Here is an 18,896-nt window from a genome sequence, read left to right as displayed (position 1 = left end):
AAAAAACTGGAGGCACATCCACTTAGTCTCTAGCATTCATATAGGAGTATCACCAAAGCAACAGACGTAAGCTAGTATCTGTGAAAAATGCGTGATCTAAGAGATAACACCTCTTCCTGTGAACACCTGGTGGATCTCCTCCTACCTGTTCACCCAGGCTTCTGGGATGTTATGGGCAGCATAAACAGTGAAGCTGAGCTGGGAATCTAGGCTGATGTCTGCACATGAAGGGCTTTTAGGTAGGCTGGCAAGCTGGAAATTTGCATCAAAGCTGGTGCTGTAAACATGGATGAGACAAGAGATGGCCATGGAGAGCTCAGTCACAGCAGCCTCTATTAATGCTGAGAGGAGAGAGAGAAATAAATAAAGGTTAGCAATAGGTCATTTACGAAGAACCATATTTATCTTAAACCATCAGTTATGGCTTTGAAATGCTTCCTCATAAAATTTAATTAAAATGACATAACCTACCAACTGAAGCCAATTAGCCATCTGTGCTTCTGAAACCAGCCTTAGCTCATTTCTGGTGTATTATTAACAGTCTTTCTTCACAGTGCCTTCAAATTAAGGCATTTTCAAAGTAAGTATTTTAAACTACAGCAAGTTAGTGTGTGCCTCAGACACACCATTTTAGTCTGTTAATTTTTGTGCTGGAAGGATTTTTATTATGTAGGTATTTTATAATTTCAGCAGCTAAATAGCTGCTTAGTTCAAGGGAACTGGCAATGCAGCTGTAGCACGGAGAAAAGGCGCTGGTTAAATTTTAAGACTATAAAGATGTTGCAACTGTAGGTAAACAATTCATAAAATATGTACAATAGCAGGCACAATCAGACATAGTCAGCATTCAAATGATCATGGATCAGGGATAACATTACACAGCGATGGACACTGAAATAGACACCTATACAGATATACATGAAATGCAAGCTGTACCATCATTTGTATCACACCTTTATTTATGTTTTTTTTTCCTCTGGCTTCAGCTCTGCAGTGCTCTTTTTCTGCAATTACTGGCTTTTTTCCATCTTCCCTCTCTCTGTGTTTTTGGAGCAGCTAAGGATTGTCTGATCGCCAGTGTAAATTAAAATTGCCAGTCCTGGCAGCCTTCATTGAGTGAAGAGATCTAATACAAGCACTCATTTCTCAAATAAAGGACAGGTTGAGAGAGAAAATGTCAGAGTATATTGTATCATTCCAAGATCAGGATGGTTTATCTTCCAAGAGGAGTACCCTAAATTGTCTTCCCCGCCCCCCCCCCCTTGCCCCCCAAATTCATGGGTTCCTACATGATCAAGAACATACTGTCGTCACCTGTTACAGTTGCTGACATACTCCCTAAACTTGTCTGGCCACTGTATTCAGCAGCCATTTGTTAGCTGTCTAATAGTGTCCACTGAATTTTTTTTTTTTTTTAAATAGGAAGCTGAGACTTGTTTATAGTAGCTTTTTATCCTCAATAGGTTCAGGAATCCTGCCCAACACCAGATACAGATACCACAATTCACTGGACTTTGGTATCTCAGTTTCCTGACAGAAATATCTCCAAAAAACATACCCTTGATCTGAAATTTTATTCCCCTTCTTTGATACCTTTTGTCTCTACACTAACAAATACTCATGACTATTAAGTCACAAAATGCATTAAAAACAGTGCAAAGGAATTATTTCAGTCTTCATTTTGTAATAGACAAATTTTAACTACGTAACAATGGAGATATATCTAAAATTGAAATAGTTTGACATAAAGTGGAGTTTACTACTGGAAACAGTGACAGCAAACTATTGCACTCATGAAGAACTGGCTAGAGTACTACACTTTGTTCTGCTGTAATCGTCTTCCACATACAAAACCTGGAGTACTGTGTCCAGTTCTGGAGCCCCCAACACAAGAAGGACATGGACCAGTTGGAGAAGGTCCAGAGGAGGGCCACGAAGATGATAAAAGGGCTGGAGCACCTCTCTTATGAGGACAGGCTGAGAGAGTTGGGGATGTTCAGCCTGGAGAAGAGAAGGCTCTGGGGAGACCTGATAGTGATCTTCCAGTACCTAAAGGGGGCCTACAAGAAAGATGGGGAGAGGCTGTTTAGTAGGGCCTCTTGCGATAGGACAAGGAGTAATGGTTTTAAAATAGAGGGGGGAGATTTAGATTGGATATTAGGAAAAAATTTTTTACAGTGAGGGTCATAGAACACTGGAACAGGTTGCCCAGAGAGGTGGTGGAAGCCCCATCCCTGGAAATGTTCAAGGCCAGGTTGGATGAGGCTCTGAGCAACCTGATGTAGTCAGGGATGTCCCTGCTCCTTGCAGGGGGGTTGGACTAGATGACCTTTGAAGGTCCCTTCCAACCTTAACCATTCTATACAAAACCAGAATCATTTTAGAAAGTACTAGGTTAAGAAAACTCAGTCCTTTTACTCTCTGTTTGCATATACTTCTTTATTTAGCATTTGTTTTTAATTATATTTTTATTTCTTCTCTTTACTATTTTCTCCATTTATCATCCTTCACCACAATTGTTTTGAATAACAGCTCTAATGACTTTTTCCCCTAGAATACCATTTTATTCTCATACTCAGTTCTCTTGGATGTGTAATAACCTAGCAATTTTCAAACTAAATGTTTAATTTGCACTGAATTCTTTTACATTTGCAATAGGACAAGGAGTAATGGTTTTAAAATAGAGGGGGGTAGATTTAGATTGGATATTAGGAAAAAATTTTTTACAATGTGAGTTGTAGAACACTGGAACAGGTTGCCCAGAGAGGTGGTGGATGCCCCATCCCTGGAAACATTCAAGGCCAGGCTGGACAAGGCTCTGAGCGACCTGATCTAGTCAGGGATGTCCCTGCTCCTTGCAGAGAGGTTGGACTAGATGACCTTTGAAGGTCCCTTCCAACCCTAACCATTCTATGATTCTATGATTTCAAGGAATTTCCCATAGTCACATACATAAAGTCTTCTTAAGAGGTCCAGAAGAGGACATCAGTGGACTATTATTTGAAGTAGTATTTTCTACTTTATCTGAAAAGTACCACACTACTTACATTAAGGAAAACCAGGTACTTAGGAGACTCCCTGTGACTCCCTGGCTCCAATCTGTTCAAAGCTGCAGACAGGTAGATGCGGTGTAATAGCAAAGCCCTTATTTATGCAAATTGGCCTATTGAAGTCAGTGATTGCTGAGTGGAACATTCTCAGCATTTTCTCCAGAAAAGGGTGAAATGTAGTCCAAAATCTGTTTAAACTTTCTGCTGTGTGTTGAAACGTACCCTTTGGCTACCAGCAGTTTTTACACGATCCATATCCTAGGCTATAAGACAATGTTTCAAATTTTGTCTCCAGAACAAGAGTAAATGTATTCTATTTCAGCTAAGCCATAGAAAGGCGGGAGAAACATAGATGATAGGGATGATAGGATGATAGGTATATAATTATTTCCATAATAAAAAATTTACACATGCCAGGCAAAGAAGTGAATAAAATGCAAGGTGCCTACACTACACCCAAGCTATCCTGTCCATGTTTGCAGAAGAATTATTCCCATGATTCATCTGAGTCACAAAACTGAATTCCAGATATGTAAAAACCAGACAAATAAACAAAAAAAAAAAACCTCACAAAAACTGAGGGGAAAAAAAAATAAAAGAAAAAACCTAAAGGTTTTACTTCAATTGTTTATAACATGCTTCAATCTGTCAGTGGTGAAGTGAAAAAACTTTCCGGAGTGTCACGGACCTGCCCATCCTACAAGTTCTTTGTAGCTAAATGGGAAAAGGTTAAAAGTCTTCACTCAGCTGCAGGCAATTTCTGTGAGACTCCCTGCTGAAGGGAGCTGGGAAATGTTGTTCTTTTTCCTCTTTCTCTCCTGAATTTCCACCTTTCACCCCTGGGCTTGCAGAGTCTGTGCCTGACTGTAGAAATGGAGCCAGTTTGGAAACATGGCCTGGGGGGAGACTACAAGCTGTCTCTCTTGATACCATGGCATGTGAGCGGTGAAGGCAGCAATGGGACAATCAGTTCAGCTGTCAGCAAAGGGAGACAAAAAGAAACTTCAGCATTATCTATCTAATTATTAGGAGATCCACAATTAAGATCTTATCAGAACAGAGTTCCTCGGGTGTAAGTAAACGTGCAAGTATGACCTGGTCTGGAGCTGCAGGATTATTTCTACATTAATTTTCTTACTCTTCTTAGCCCTTAGCTTAAAACACACTATTATTTCTGTGCCAGTCAGCCCTTTTTTTCGCCCCAGCTCTTCAATCATTAAGCCCAGTAGTAATTAACTAAATTAGAGACAAACATCTTGGCTAGTCTGTAAACATCCATTACTCACAAGAGTTGGTCAGCATCTTTTCACTGTATTTTTATGAGATGCTGAATAGGATTTGGTACGCTGAAATTATATTGCTCATTCATGAAGCCAGAGAACTTCACTGCTTTTTATGACTTTTATGATTAATAAATCTTAGATGAGAAAGAACTATGGTGTTTCACTGATTTACATAGCCCAGGCTATGGACTTCCTACAGTAGATTCACAGCTTCAGCTATGCCAGAGTTTATTTTCCAGAAAGGTTTACTAGGCATAGCCAGTATCGAGGAGATGATGACTACATCACACCACAAAGTGAATTGTCACCAAGATTAATAATGTCACAACTCAAACCTCATAATTTATTTCTGGTGTGAAATTATTTGGCATTAATTTCTCACTGATGGTGAGAGGAAATCAGACTTGCAGAAAGGAAATGAGATCAAGGGAACTGAACTTTAACCACAGCTGCCAGATATGCTTATTTCTGACACATGTTCGTTGTATACAAAGTTGAAGGAATAAATGTCAACCTTGGTGAGAAACAACAATCCACACTATCCCTGAAAGTATTAATGAATATACCTGCAGGTGCCTTCAAAATTTAGTAAGGAACATACTAGCTTATTCCTTATAAAAAAAAAAAACCAACCTTCTTCCTCTCAGTCCAGTATTACAATTCACACACTATTTAGTGCCAGACCTTCCAACAGAGTAGGTACTTTGCTGTTATTGCACTAGCAGATGACGTCAATTCAATACATAATAAAAACACCATCTCTGACTGCATGGACGTTTTCTCTGGGTAAAACATGACAAATACCCAGCTGAACAGCATTTGAAAGGAAAGCTTAAGTCCCTTTTTACACCTTAAAGGTACTTTGGAGAACAGGAGCTTGATATTGTTCTTTCCTACTTATATTTAGAGAGAAGAAAAAGAGCAAGATCCTAAATACAGTTTACGTCATAAGTACACACATAAGACCCCCAGAATAACACTCTTAAGATTTAGGTAAGGTGCAAAGTAGCATTAATTAGATCATTAAAATAATACGAAAAAGGCAATACTTGAAAAGGCTGTAATGCAAATACTGATTAGATGCAGTTTCCAAGCACCAATATTTACCTTAATGTCTCCTCCTACTAGTTGAAGAACACTATGAATTATCCCTTGAAAGAAACTTAAAAATATCCTACTGTCCTGGTACTAAAAATGTCTCTGCTACTACATGATTTATAAGGCCTTGGTAACTCTGTCTAATAATTTTTTGAGAACTAGGGGATCATAGTTATTTAAAAATTGGTCTTTTTTAAAAATCCCCTGGCTTTCAGAATAACATATCAGGATACAGCATAGCAACAACTTAGCAGCAAAGAGTCATGCTCAGATTTGAAAACAATGCTTACAGAGATTAAATGCAATCAATAAAAAGCTCTTGACATTTTTCCATATTCCAAAACAAAAAGTGATTTATCCAAAACAAAACTATAAGAACTTTGTACTAGGAAAAGAAGGAAGTACAGTTTTCAATTTTATATAGGAAAACCTTCCTTTTTCCCCCCCTTCCTCCTTTTTATTTTTTTTTTTAACTTTCTGTGATGAATATTTTTATGATCAGATCTAGAAGTAACTATCAAATCCCAAGCACAATTAATAAATGTTTGCATTCTTAAGCATAATGACGACTTCGTTGAATGTATCCTCATCAAGGTATCTGATTTCAGTATTCACTTAAAAAGACAGCAACTCCAGCAGACTCCGTCGGAAAAGAGGGTTGATTCAATCTCATCAGTTCATGGTGCATACTAGACTTTCTGGGATGGGTCCCAGAGAACTACAAATCAAATTCCAAAAGCTGCTTATTATGTCTGATCCGGTGAAATCCCTGCCTGAAGTAGCAAGGCTGTAGACATTGGATAAACATTCATTCATCAGCTTTTGAGAGACATGCATGGACTCAGTTTTGTACCAGCTTGCAGCCTGTCTTTTCATACTCTGGACTGCAGCAAACTACAATGCTAAATCCCTGGTAATGTGAATAAGCTTATTCTTTATTTTCTGGGAACACTTGATGCTGCAGAAAAGTGCTAATGTCTAGAAATGCCTATTGCTCCTCACACTTAAGAAGAAATTAAAAAATACTTTGAGTACTTAAACATTAATATAATCTTCTAAGGACTTCATACAGAGAATAAAGAACATGATCCAGACTTCGGCATAACATGGATAAGTACTGCTCTATTTGCAGCAATGGAATAATTTCATCCACAGAGATAACACTGTTAATAGACCCAGTATTGCCACACTAAACCAAGGCTAGATATTTTTAATATAGTCTTTGACTTGTTTAGTCCATGGTGAATGACTAATATTAAACCTCTGCTAATCTTTTGTTAAAGAGAAAGATCAAAACAGTTTCTAAACAAATTATTAAATAAGGCTTTAATTTTAATAATATTCTTTATCTTTTCCTCTTTTGTGGTAGAGAGAAGCTACAATGAGGAAAAACAATACTCTTTTGTGATACTCAGGGTAATAATTGTCACTTAGGGGAGGAAGAGGAAAGGAAAAAGAAATTATTAGTTGGAGTAATTGATTACTGCTCTTGCTGTTCAAATTTGATTCTGTTTTCTTCAAGATAAACATTAATACATATAAGAGATAGAAAAGAATAGTACAAATGGGAAATGCAGTTTGTCTCCTCCTCAGCTGTCAATGCTGGCTTCATTTGTAATTGTGCTTCTAGAGAAAGCAAAGCATATGGCTTTTAGCTTCCCAGAGATCTCGAAAAATTTACCAGCACTGAGCTAAGGTGATTTACTTTTGGGTCATAGGCTTGCAAATTTTTGCATGCCTGCAATTCAAGCCAGCTAAGTATAATGAAGTAAAAAGAGGGTGGGAAGTAATTGGGGTGCAAAAGGAAACACAAAGGTGATTTCAGCAGGAAAGCACAATCACCACCTAGTTGGTTTTTACTTCTAGCTTCAGCAGCTGAAAACATCATCTAGATTCCTCTCAAGCTCAGTGTCCCTAGGTCAATGGATGGGAGGCCCCATGGCATTATCATGAAGGTGAGCACTGAGAAGACAGGGACTAAGTAAAGCTTGTGATCCCCAAAAGAAAAGATGCATAGAATGGCTTTGCCCACCTCTTGGGTATGAGGCATAGATTCCAACAAATCAGTTTTGGTCATTGATCTCACATTTTGTTTTTATCAGACATGCCCTTAACACCAGCTTTGATATGACAGCTAGGCTTTTCCATTAATATTCATTAGCCTAATTTTAAATATTTTGATAGCTTTTAGAAGTTTATTTAATAGGAGCAGACGTGAGGCATGTAGTACATTAAAACATGAAGTCGTGGCAGTCTGGTGAGGTTCCCACCAATTGCAAAATGGGAAACTTAACCCCCATTTTTAAAAAGGCAAACAAGGAAGACCCAGGGAACTACAAGCCACTCAGTCTCACCTCTGTGCCTGGCAAGGTCATGGAGCAGATTCTCCTGCAAACCATGCTAAGGCACATGGAGAGCAAGGAGGTCAACATAGCTTCGCTAAGGGCAAATCATGCCTGACCAATTTGGTGGCCTTCTATGACCGGGTGACAGCATTGGCACACAAGAGACAAACAACTGATGTCATCTACCTGGACTTGTGCAAAGCATTTGACAACATCCTTCTCTCTAAACTGAAGAGACATGGATTTGACAGATCCACTCAGTGGATAAGGAATTGGCTGGATGGCCACACTCAAAGAGTTATGGTCAACGACTCGATGTCCAAGTGTAGACTGGTGACAAGTGGTGTTCCTTAGGGGTCGGTATTGGGACCGGCCCTGTTTAACATCTTTGTCAGCAACATGGACAGTGGGATAGAGTGCACCCTCAGCAAGTTCACCAGTCGACATGCTGGAGAGAAGGGATACCATTCAGAGGGACCTTGATGATCAGCCAATGATCAGTTCTAATTTATTTTACTTACCTATGATTTAATAGCAATGGTAACACAAGTCCTTAAAATAGACATGAATACATAGAGAGCATTTATTTTATATTATGCTCATATTTCATACGAACATTGATCTTTCAGCTGTGTCTCAGTAATCACAAGGAATCAGAGAGCTGTTTTGCGGATGACAGAAGTGAGGAACTGAGTTGATGAACTGTCAGCACCAAACACAATGTAGGATAGAGCTGAATGAACCTTCAAAACCAGCTCAGTTATGGAGCCTACAATCCAAAGTCAAAGAAGGCAATTGTGAAGGAAAGTTGGACTCTATCCAGTACTACTCTACTTTTCAAAATGATTGAAATCTGAGAAACAGAAAACCAAGAGAAGAAACCTCAGAAATCCTTTTATATGGGATGTTGCCATCCAGAGGGACCTTGACAGGCTGGAGAGGTGGGCCCATATGCAAACCTCATGAAGTTCAACAAGGCCAAGTGCAAGGTCCTGCACCTGGGTCAGGGCAATTCCAAGCACAAATACAGACTAGGTGAAGAATGGATTGAAAGCAGCCCTGAGGAGAAGATCTTGGGAGTGCTGGTGGATGAGAAGCTCAACATGAGCTGGCAATGTGTGCTTGCAGCCTAGAAAGCCAACCATGTCCTTGATTGCATCAAAAGAAGCGTGGTCAGCAGGTCGAGGGAGGTGATTCTCCCCCTCTACTCTGCTCTTGTGAGACCCCACCTGGAGTACTGCATCCAGCTCTGGAGTCCCCAGCATGACAAGGATGTAGATCCATTGGAGCAAGTCCAGAGGAGGGCCACGAAGATGATCAGAGGGCTGGAGCACCCCTCCTTTGAGGACAGGTTGAGAGAGTTGGGGCTGTTCCGCCTGGAGAAGAGTAGGCTCTGGGGAGACCTTATAGTGGTCTTCCAGCACCTCAAGGGGGCTTATAAGAAAGAGGGAGAAACTTTTAACCACGGACTGTTGTGATAGGACAAAGAGTAATGGTTTTAAAATAGCGGGAGGTAGATTCAGACTAGACATATTTTACAGTGAGGGTTGTGGAACACTGGAACAGGTTGCCTGGAGAGGTGGTAGAGGCCCCATGCCTGGAAACATTCAAGACCAGGTTGGACAGCTCTGAGCAACCTGATCTGGTTGGAGATGTCCCAGCTCCTTGCACGGGAGTTGGACTAGGTGGCCTTTAAAGGTCCTTTCCAACCCTAACTATTCTATGATTCTATACATGAAATAGAATCATAGAATGTATAAATAAGTGATATAGTATATAGTGATATAGTATAGTGATAAATGTATATCACTACATTTAAGAGGTCAATTTGAATTTTGTTTACCTTGGACAACTCTGAATGTAGGCTTCTCCACAGAATGACTAATGGCCTAGCAAGTTCTGACTTGCAGTCAGTAAGTTGCAGTTTCTAATATTACATTATCAAAAGGATTCTGCAATTGTTATGAAATTAGGGTGTGCTGAGAACAGAGAAGCATCATTCTTCACAGTTGAAGGTTTCCTGGCATAAATAAATAGGTGCAGAGAAGTAGAGAGTAAAAGATCCGACTCCTTTACTGTTATTCAAGAAATCAGACTTTCCTTGAGGAAGCTGCTAATTCAGTGAAGTCCAAATTTGGAAATATCTTTAGAGGAATGTTTTAGATCCTTTCCAGCCAGGTTTTCTGAATAGTGTGTAGAGGAAGATGTTTCTAAGGTAGACGTTGATTAGTAACTACTAATTCTTTTCATCATCAACAATTAGTTGCCATTAAGAGTGTTAAAAACAATTAATGGGATAAATTACTATATCCAAGTGAGAAGAATCCTACAAACTGTATTTACCTTCTCCTCTTTTCTGCATCTGCATATTCTCCCTCTACTTCCCTGGCCCTCCAGCTGCTTTTCCCAACAGCTTACAAATACAATTGCTGTTTCTTTGTTTACTGTTCATGAAGTTGAATAACGGTGAAACAACAAGCCTAGCATTCGTAATCCTGCATTTGAACCACCTCTGCGCTTGAAAGGCTGCTGCAATCTTTCTGGTTGGTTCACCTTTTTGCCCCTCTCTGAGCACACTGCAATTGAGAAAAGTAGACAGAGGAAAAAAAAAAAGAAAGAAAAAAAAGCACCTCAGAGGCCAATTTTTTCCTCACACTAAATGGAGAGAGACCACCATTCCACACACACCTCAACCCATCCCAGCGTTCAAATGGTGGACCCTTTGAGAGCATCTGCGTAGCAGCCCCAGCTGCATGTCACAGGCCAGCCACAGAGGGGTAGGGCAGGACCCATGCCCCAATGTTCCTGTCCCCTCTGGGAACCTGACACAGGCACCCACACAGGACAGACTCCTGCACTTGCCTCAGTCTGCTAGGTGCTCCACAGTAATGCTAACAGTACTAGGTATTAGCCAGTAAGTCTAAGCTGATTTTAACTGAGGAATTAAATAAGGCAGGGTCTACGATTTCGTCCATTACTGTTAATTAACTGACTCTTCTTATGACAGTATATCATTTAAGACAACACACTATGTACACAACAATAGACAAAAAAGAACTAAAGCTTAAGGAGGGAGGAATGAAAGTTGTTTGAGCCGTAGAAAAGCCATATCGAAAATAACTTTTTTTAGGCTTTCATAAAGCTCCTCATTTTCCATTTTTTCCACAGAAAAAGTTAAGATTAACTGCTATGACTAACACTAACTGTAGTAAGTTCTTTCACTCTACTGTTCATTCTCCATATTCAATATTCAAATCGATATATTATTTTTGAGAAATGCTATGTTTTATTTACATTTTTAGATCGCTTAAATTTTAGCTTGTCATAATTACCTTATAATAGGACTAAATCTGTAAACATTTGCAATATGCCAACTGTAACAGTTCTTTAATACAAACAAATAGCAAAACACATCTTGAATTAACATATTTTGAAAATAACACTTTACCTTTGTCTGGTATTTCCACACTTTGAAGTGAATTCTATAAAGAAAAAAAGGTGACAGAAAAAATTATCAGTTACTTCAGAAAAGACTAGGTAGCAGTTACAATGGTTTTAGGAGCAGTACCCATAAAAAATAAGGTGGGAAAGGGTAAGGATATATCCTAATGTTATGATGACAGAGGACATGACTGAGATTCAGAGTATCAGGACCTGCTTTCCAGCTCTTCCACTTGCTTCCTCTACTATCTCAGACAAGTCACTCAGGACCTGATTTCTGACAGCATTTTGGCATGTCAAGATACAAAGAAGCAGTTATTTACATTTGAGGTACACACACGTTTTCAGCCTCTGTGTTGGTATAACAGAGATAAGAATACCCTATCCATCCCTTTGCATGCCTTATGTATTCATATGTGAACCTCACAAGCACTCTGAGCAAGCAGAGCCTCAGCATCCTTTAAAGCTAAGGAGCACCAAGTCTCCACTCAAAGCAACCTACATTTCACCTACGTTCCTGTGCCAAATCAGAAAAAACAGCTATGCTCTTCAAAGGTCTTTGAGCAGGCAGCTAACTGGAGATGGCTAATAGGAAATATTAGGTGTAGGGATTTAGGGGGTGTTTATGCCCTTGCCCTAAGCACAGCTCTTGACACCTAACATTAATTTAGTATCTGGATTTCCACCTCTGATATCCCACTGCTGTCAGCAGGAACTGCTGGGTGCTTATGACCATTGAAAGGCTAGGTCAGTTATTTAGACTAAACTGGCCAACCTAATTAATTATTGTGTTGGGTTTTGTTCAGTGTTGGTTTTTTTGTTTTGTTTTGGTTTTTTTTTTTTTAAATCTGCTCCCCAAGTACAATAACTGCTATCAATCAGACCTTACTCCAGCCTTCTCAGACATTGGACAAAATTAAATACTGCTACACTGCCTGTGTCTTTCTGTCCACACAGGAAAAAACGCATCATGGCAACTAGCTCAGTGCATCTCCCGGCAGGACCAGTGGCATCTGCAGCCCCGGGGCCACAGGTGGGACCCGACCTGGGCTCAAAGGCAAGCGTAGGCAACCAGCTTCCCAAGCCAGCTGCTCGGTTTGCCTCATCTTCACCTGGCTGTGTCATCAGACTCACATTTACCAAGATCGCATATAAATAAGTTACTGAGGTGCAACTCTTGACCAGAGACTAGCAAGTAAATTGCTAGTCTCTAATTCTGTGTTTCAGTGTTGCCTGTAGCTTACACTCTGCTTGAACCCGTGTCCCTGAAAGTTTTACTGTCCTTTACAGCCATTAATCCCTTTACAGGAGTTTGAGAATGCTTCATGTTAGTACATACATATTCAGCAAGATGCTTCTTAAAAATTACAATGTAGGCAGAGGTGACATTAGAAGTACGATGCTGGATGAACATTCTCCCTTCGGTACTCAGCTTGGAGCTGCCAGCATTTGTCTGGTAAATATGAAGAGAAGTCAAACGCTTACTTGAGGGAAGAAAAGCAACCTCCAGGCTGAGAAATGTGTTCTCACAATCTTTATAATGCAGTGAGACAAATGGGAACAGAGACCTTTGTTCAATTCTCTCAAATTTTGGAAAGTAATCAATCTTCTGGAACAGCGCTTATAATTCCAACATAGTGTAGCTCATTTAATTTATAGTGAATTAGTGCCTGTTCTGACAGAATTTGATCTCAGAGGACTTTTTGTGGGCTATGTAAGAAAGGAAGGAAGAAAAAAAAAAAAAAAAAAAAAAAAAAGAGGTGAGAAACATTAATTGTGCAGCAGGCCCAGAGTTTCTCCTGAACAGATTTTACAATCCCAGGGTTAGGCTGGCTATACACTGAATGAATCACACTTATGAAAATATGCAATCAGTTAAGAAGAAACTACCAGTGGTGCCAGTTGCTTTCATAATCTCTTAGCCACGATACAGGAATGCATAGTATTGGCAGTGAGGAGGTTGTAAGTACAGTTTAATTAAATACAGAAGACTGGAAGACAGTTTCTTTGTTTTTCTTTCTTTTTTTTTCATAAAACCAGAATTAAATAGAAGCACATTGAGATTTATTTCTTTTTAAGTATGCAAGTATGCATGTACAGACATGTATACATAAAAATATACTGTCACTCTATGTAATTTACATTGGAAGGAGTAAGCAGCAGTTTTCCTGGGGCATTATGTGCCCATGGAGCTTGTCAAATGGATGTGTTAAAAGGTATTCCACAGAAAACCACACCATACATTACACTACAGCATTAGGAAACCGTGGTGAAAAAAGCAATTAGAACTTTTTTTTTCTGGCATTTCTCCCTTATGTGAGGTGTAATGCTGCAGCACTTCAGATGTAACAAGTACCCTCAAAAATTTCACTTTACTCGTGGTGCAAGTTACTTGTTTGTCTGAAAAAAAAAGCCTCTCTTCTGCCTAACAAAAAGTCTTTTGTGTACTATGCTGATGAACGTAATAGAAACAATTCAAGCAGACTGCCAAGATACACTAATACTGCAGTATTTAATAATTTTGTCAGTACCCAGAATTCACATAAAACTCCCCTACACTTCAGTACGCGTTTAACTCAAAATGATTTGGAGGAGTTGGTGCACCATCAAACATTCAACTGCTGAGTACACATTTTGGCTACATATGTTGATACAGATAGGAGTGATGGTCCATTATCTTTAGATAAATATTGATAAATATAGATGAAATCTGATTTGTTGTATTTATATACTATCCTACACATGAGGTAGTTGTGTATAATGTGTAATCTCTATTTTCATAAAATGGAACAGTGTTCGAGTTACCAAACATGCAGAAATATATTTTATTGCTTCTATGACATTTACAGTTCAGTTGCTGCTGAGAAAGATGAAGCTCTTAATGAAATCAGAACTGAACTTGTTCCAGATTCCTGAAGCCTAATAAACTGTCCTAGCACTTATTCCTCAAAGGAGTAAGAAGCAAGCAGCAGCAACAGCATTTGCTGGTGCAGGAACAGTTAGACTTTCCTCCCCTCCTCTTTTTTTTTTTTTTCCCATCCATTTGTTTGAACTCAGTTGTTAGTCAGGTCTGCTTCACCATCGAGGGCATAAGGGGAAGAGGGGTGTCAGTCAAGGTCACAGACAGCCTTTACAGGAAGGCTTCAAGGGACAGACAACTAGTTCAGCTAAGCAAGCCTAGAAGGAAATGTTAAGGGAACAAAACCTCAGTAACTTAAAAGCCGTATTTCTTTTAAAAATGAGTAACAATTTAGTCAGTATTCTCCAAGACAAATGTGGAGACAACGAGCTGCTTATCTGAATATTAGGATGGAAAAATGCCTTAGAACTAGTAATAAAATATTCCATCAGGACAGAATCTTTTTAATATTCGGAAGAGGGTATTCAGGAACAGTAACATTTTGCTCATTACAGATGAGCAAATACCATCATTATCATCACCACCACCACTACTTATAATTTTCAGCCTGTAGAGATTACTGCCAAGACCAGCACTCTGCTGTGCTAGAGACTGTACATATAGATAAGGAGAGACATTCCTTGCTCTGAAGAGCTTATAATTTAAATAGGTAATACAGAAAAAGGGAATTTGGTAGCTGAAAGTTGGTTCAGCAGAACCTGTATATATTGGAGATTGTCTATACAGTGGAGTTGGAAATTGGACACATGCTGGAGAAAGAGTGATTGGCAGCTGGGAACAGTTGGAGCAGGGTTTTTTGTTTGGTTGGTTTTGGTTTTTTGTTAGTTTGTTTATACAACAGGATAGATCAGCTCATAATTCAATTATTTGCCTCATAACAATCACTTCATCTCTAAAGTAAAAACAATATTTGCATGACAGCAACTCAAGAGAAGCAAACATGAACATCAACAGAAACCTCAGACTTGAAAAATATGACCTCTACTCTTTGGTTTTTATCCTATTATATTATTCTTCGTGGCATGACATGTGGGGGTTTCTGATTGCTCAGGACAGGTCACACTAATAGGAACTGATTTGGCTCTTTAGCTGCTATATCTATCTCTCTGCTGGAATTCAGAGAGGATGGGGCTGAAAATGGACTCAGGGATACTCAGTAAACATAAGCCAGTCATAGAAGGCAGTTTACACATTGGGTTCACAGAGCTGACCTGAACACTCAAAGAGAAAATACACTAAATTTCTCTTCCAAAAGAAATATTTCAACAAATTAGCCCAAATATATTTCTTCTGCTCTAATTCTTCCCTAAAGGAGAATATGTTCTCTTACTGTCCTCTCTATGTTTTTACTGGACTAAGGTATTTATTTATCTCTTAAGAAAGATTCTGGATTGACAAAATACGTTTCTAAAAGAAAACAAAAACAAAGATAAAACCAAACCAATCGATCATGAGAAAGAATAAAAGGTTGGTAAGCAGGTAACAGTCTAAGAACGCAAGTGTCTTGCCCAGTTTGGCATGTTTTTCTAAATAATATTTGCTGTGAGAAAGAATGATGAGAGAGATCATACAAGGGAAGAAAAAAAAAATTCCTTAGTAACTTACTAAATTTTAAAACAAAAAAAGTTTGAAGAAGGTGGAAAAAAAATTAGCATGACTTAAGGTTACACCAGACTAAATCCAAGTGATTAATGGCTTGATTTTCAAATTTGCTGAGCACCTATATTTCCAAGATGCTGACTTTAAAAGTATTTTTGGGTGCTCAGAACTTCTGTAAATCAGGTCATAGTGACTTTTCCAAGGTCATACCAAGCGGCTGATGACAAAACTGAAAACAGATACCGCTCTCCAAAGTCTTAGTTAAAAAATTTTACAGTAACCCCTGGAAAACCCACTTCAGTGTTTTAAGAGTGAGTATTCCAGCTAAAATCAGGACTATATGATGCTGGTCCTTCTCTGCATAAATACCAGAGACATTTCTATCTGAAAAACTCATAATTTAAGTGACATTTACAGAAAGAATGGGTTTTTTATTGTTGATAACCTATGCTAAATATATGAACATTGAATACTTTGAAATTGCATTATTTGGTAAACAGGTAATGTGACAAAGCAGAGATTTGTATGTTTGGTAGGAATAAGAAAGAACAACCAAAGGAGCATATTAGTCACTGTTAAACACAGGATAAGTCCTCTGTTGCTCCTCTGACACAAATTGTCAACAATCTTTTCTTTTTTTATAGTGTCTCTACCTAATACTTGTCAGAGGGAAAGTATGTAGTAAGACAGTAGAACGGCCTTGATCAATCAGAAAAATAGTGACACCCATTCAAGCTCCAGTTTTAAAGAGAAAAATAGGACATCAGCTTGCATCTTTTACCTGTGCTTTCACCAATGACACTGCACGGAGTTTCTTGACTGCATCAGTAATGTCTCTGGTTTCCACAAAACCGAGGATGCTGCAGATTGCTTTAGCTACTTCAATCACACTATCAACTTTGTGCTGTTGATTGCAAAGAAAGAAAAAAAAAGCAGCAAACAGTAGTCACATACCATTTATCGGAAAAGCCTTACCATAAATGTAATGCCAGTAAGTATGTAGAAAATCATATCTGCTCATGCAAAACTCAAACACACCATGCATTACTCTGGCTACATTGAAATCACTAGTGACCAGTAGTTTCCTAAGGATAGCAAGATTTTTGTTGAAGTCCAGTTATCTTCCACAAAATGTGCCTTGTTGAAAACTGTGACAAATTCGGTATCTAAGACTGATTTTGAGGCAAAACATTGGTTTGTCTAAACTTCATGAGCAGAGAAGCACTGTAAAGAAACTTCTGAGGAAACCTGAACCCGAATGATTCACAAACTTTGAAGTTTTCATGATACTATGAATTTATCCCCACTACTGTTTCCTACCCAGCTCTGTGAGAGCTGGCAGAGAGCCATGTTCCACCTAAAAATAGTGACTGTGTGGGAGGCTGCATAATCTGACACCTGTGGATTGAGTACTTCTGCCACTAGCTTTTCTGCAAAAAAAAAAAAAAAAAAAAAAAAAAAAAAAAAAAATCTATTTCAAACTACTAAATGTTATTGATAATACATTTAGATCTGTAATTATTATCATATGAAAAAAAATCTCTAGACAAATAATCTCAGAAATACTTTGGGGAATTCAAGAAAAAAAGATTGGATCCCAAAGGAAGGAAAATGCAATCTTCAAATGTCAAGTACTCTATGTTTAGGAAAATAAATAAATAAATTCATGAGTTTCTGCATATTATATCACTTCATTAAACCTTAAAATACACTCTCTGAACAAGTAGAAGCTCTCCTATAAATATTCCCCATGTTTCTGTACTAATAAAACTGCTTTTTAGTGCGCTACAACATGTTGATGTAATGATAAAATAATTTCTCTAACTCATCCATTTTATGCCTGAAAAATAAAAATTGTACCAAGATTAACTTTCTGTTTTCAAGCTTAAGGTCTATATCCAGACTGTACTGAGAAGGTTATCACTTGTCATTAATACAAATAAGGATAAAAATACATTGAGGTTACTAATTCCACATTACCTGCCTTGAGCAGAACTAAAGCAAGAATAAATTACATAAAATATCCTCAAATATTTGGTCATCATAATTCTTTTAAATATAAATTGCTGTGATTTTTTGGTTATTTTTAGCAATTAAAGACAACAACACCTTTTCATACTGGAGGTTCTGGAGAGAAATGGCTATGGCTGGTTGTGATCTCTTGAGAGCTTTAGACTTTCCTTTAGTCTGAAGTTGATTCACCCTTCTGCCAATTTACAAGGAGTGCATTTCCTTTCTTTCATATTTCTTTCCTACAACTTAGACTTTTAAATTGAACTCTTGTGGGATATACTCTCTGTGCACACACACATTACCAGCAGAAGCAGAAATTTGTAAAAATGGCATGGCTTCATTACCATGTATAACATTGACAAAACCAAAGCATTACACATGCCGGTTTACTGCCCAGTTGTTGAAGAAACGCATTTATACATGTACCCACACGTACATATGTAATTTTTATAGTTTGTAATTAAAAATAAATATAATTCTAATCCAGCATTTAATTTAAATACATTTTAATTTAGCATTTTTCTTCTTCACAAGTGGATATGGATTATTAAAACAAGGGATTTTACATTTATAAAGATACATTCATGTAGGGCAATTTCTGTGCAGTATACAAGCAATAGACATACACAAGAGTAATCCTTGAGTAGAGAAATAGCTATACTGATAGACAGAAAAAAAAATCTAACACTTTATCTATTTATGTGTGTACATATATATGCTGTTCCACAAAGAGAGTTGGGTATCCTGAGGAATGTATCCATTTCTGTGTAATATACTACTCCATTTACAGATAAATTTAAGAAGTATTTAATATTTTATAGAAGCTATTATACCATAGACTTTGTTTATATGGTAGCTACTTCTAAGCAGCACATTGCACATTAAGGAGAGTAAGCATATTAAAAAAATGTGGAATACTGTATACTATGAATGATGACTTCTTTCATGCTCTTTCTCTTTTTGGATATTATCATGTAAAGGGTTTTCCTCTTTCATATGTAGACATATGACATTGATTTTTGTCCCAAAAAAGGGAAGACAGAAATTCATTTCCTACAGAAGTAAAAGATTTGACTTTTACATTTTCTGAAAGTCCAAAAGAATTATAGTCAACATCTTGTGTATGTTTTTTTTTCCCCCTCTACAT

General features: G+C 38.1%; 1 protein-coding gene across 1 annotated transcript in view; it reads right to left on the bottom strand.

Annotated features, from left to right (window-relative positions):
* PIK3C2G (phosphatidylinositol-4-phosphate 3-kinase catalytic subunit type 2 gamma) overlaps window positions 1-18,896 on the bottom strand; it is a 209,460-nt gene that overhangs the window by 151,431 nt on the left and 39,133 nt on the right. The window contains exons 8-10 of the mRNA XM_086771817.1: window positions 16,518-16,640; window positions 11,225-11,258; window positions 146-341 (exon numbers count right to left, since the gene is read on the bottom strand). Of these exons, the coding sequence (XP_086627943.1) occupies window positions 146-341; window positions 11,225-11,258; window positions 16,518-16,640 (353 nt within the window). The remainder of the gene's footprint in view (window positions 1-145; window positions 342-11,224; window positions 11,259-16,517; window positions 16,641-18,896) is intronic.

This window comes from Chlamydotis macqueenii, chromosome 1 (genome assembly GCF_036417535.1).
Source record: "Chlamydotis macqueenii isolate bChlMac1 chromosome 1, bChlMac1.mat, whole genome shotgun sequence".
Classification (NCBI taxonomy): domain Eukaryota; kingdom Metazoa; phylum Chordata; class Aves; order Otidiformes; family Otididae; genus Chlamydotis; species Chlamydotis macqueenii.
This window is presented reverse-complemented; position numbering and strand designations above follow the sequence as displayed.